We start from the raw sequence: 1897 nt of genomic DNA on the forward strand, positions 1-1897 counted from the left end.
CAGTACACAGAACAGTTCTTGGAACTGTAAAAGAGATTCACATGTCATCTATATTTTCACTAAGCTTATGCATAGATAAGTTTCTCATATATTATAAAATTTATTACAGATGTCAATTCTCTTATCTTGGCACCATGAATATTAAAATATTCACTAGATCTGAATTATCTCTATGCTGAGAGAAGAGCTAGAAGTTACCCATGTCTCAGCACTTATCACATTGAATTTACCTATTTATTTTTAGTATCCCTCCTGGAGAAGGATATCATGCTTGATAAAGTAGATGGTCAACAAAAAAGGGGAAGACTCTTAAATAGATGGATTGACACAGTGGCTGAAAAAATGGGCACAGCTATAGCAAATATTGTGAGGCTGATGCAGGATTGCGCTGTTTGGTTCTGTTGTACATAGTGTTGCTATGAGTTGGAGCAGACTTGATGACACCTAATAACAAGAACCACACAAGGTAAGACTCTGACTTAATTTAGTTATAATCTATACCTCACATAAACTTATGTCCTCAGCTTCTGCCATGGCTATCAATACTATGCTCAATATATGTTTTTGGATTCCTGGATCTGCAGCCTGGGAATCGCAGGTCTCGGCATCTACTCCAGAGGTTTCCTTCCTCTGTGACTCTTCACCGGTCGTGCCAGCTCGGTTCTCTGGACCCCCGGGCTCATCGGCGGTCCAGATAATGAGCCGTATCTACCATGACAGCGCCCTCCGGAACAAGGCGGTGCAGAACGTGCGGTTTCCCGGGGCTTGGGACCCCGCCGCCTACCAGGATTAGGCTCTGCCGCGCCCCCCCGCGGGCTGGGACATCCATCTCTGCCCAGGCCTGCCAGACCTAGCCTCCGCCGCCCTCTCCCACCTCAGCTTTGAGCCTGGGCTCCTAGATTGAAGGGGGAAATGGCATCCTGCTGGAGGGAGAACTGGTAGATGTATCTCGGCATAGCATCTTGGATGTCCATGGCAGGAAGGAGCACTACTATGTGTTGTATGTCCAGCCCAGTTGCATCCATCGCCGCAAATTTGACCCCAAGGGAAATGAAATTGAGCCCAACTTCAGTGCTACTAGGAAGGTGAATACAGGCTTCCTGATGTCATCCTACAAGGTGGAAGCCAAGGGGGACACCGACAGGCTCACTCTTGAAGCACTTAAGGGGCTGGTCAATAAGCCAGAGCTGCTTGCACTGACAGAGAGCCTGACTCCAGACCAGACCATGGCATTCTGGATACTTGAGACAGAAATGGAGGTGATGGAGCTTGAGCTGGGGGCAGGGATACGGCTGAAACCTCGGGGTGACGGCCCCTTCCTGGATTCATTAGCCAAACTTGAGGCTGGAACAGTGACCAAGTGTAATTTTGCTGGTGATGGAAAGACAGGCGCATCCTGGACAGACAACATCATAGCCCAGAAGTCTTCAGAAGGGGATGTGGCAGAGATCCGAGAGCAGGGAGATGGGGTAGAAGATGAGGAGTGGGATGACTGAGGATACCCAGAAGTGAAGCATCTCCAGGGCCCACCAGCACTATCTATGGCATTGTTGAGCATTTCTTCCATCAACTTCCACTCTGGATCTCAAGACAGAGAGTAGTACACCAAGTCTTACCTGACTCTTCCTGCTGCCATCTTGGAACACTCTTTGGACAAGCTCTGCTAGAATCAAGACCAAGACCAAGACATTGGTGGTGGGGCCCCATGGTGTGGCCCATGGAGGAGTCTCCTTTAGATGTGAATTGAGCCTTTCTAGACTTTTCACAATGACCCTTTCCCTGGGTAGAAGCCTTGTTTTTAGAGACAGGTGGTAAATGAGACCCCCAGAGCAGCCTGAGATAAACTGGCTTGGTCATGGTGCAGAGTTGAAGTATATCCCTCATCTGGATGCAGAGT

At 48.5% G+C, this 1897-nt stretch overlaps 1 protein-coding gene across 1 annotated transcript; it reads left to right on the plus strand.

Moving 5' to 3' along the window:
- Nucleotides 1-697: 697 nt before the first annotated feature.
- Nucleotides 698-1496, plus strand: LOC103202582 (arpin-like). The gene is given in 2 exon segments (XM_007947478.1): nt 698-793; nt 900-1496. Coding segments are annotated over 2 exon segments (693 nt in total).
- Nucleotides 1497-1897: the final 401 nt, after the last annotated feature.

This window comes from Orycteropus afer, unplaced genomic scaffold, assembly GCF_000298275.1.
Source record: "Orycteropus afer afer isolate SDZICR_OR568_19922 unplaced genomic scaffold, OryAfe1.0 scaffold00187, whole genome shotgun sequence".
In the NCBI taxonomy this organism is placed as follows: Eukaryota; Metazoa; Chordata; class Mammalia; order Tubulidentata; family Orycteropodidae; genus Orycteropus; species Orycteropus afer.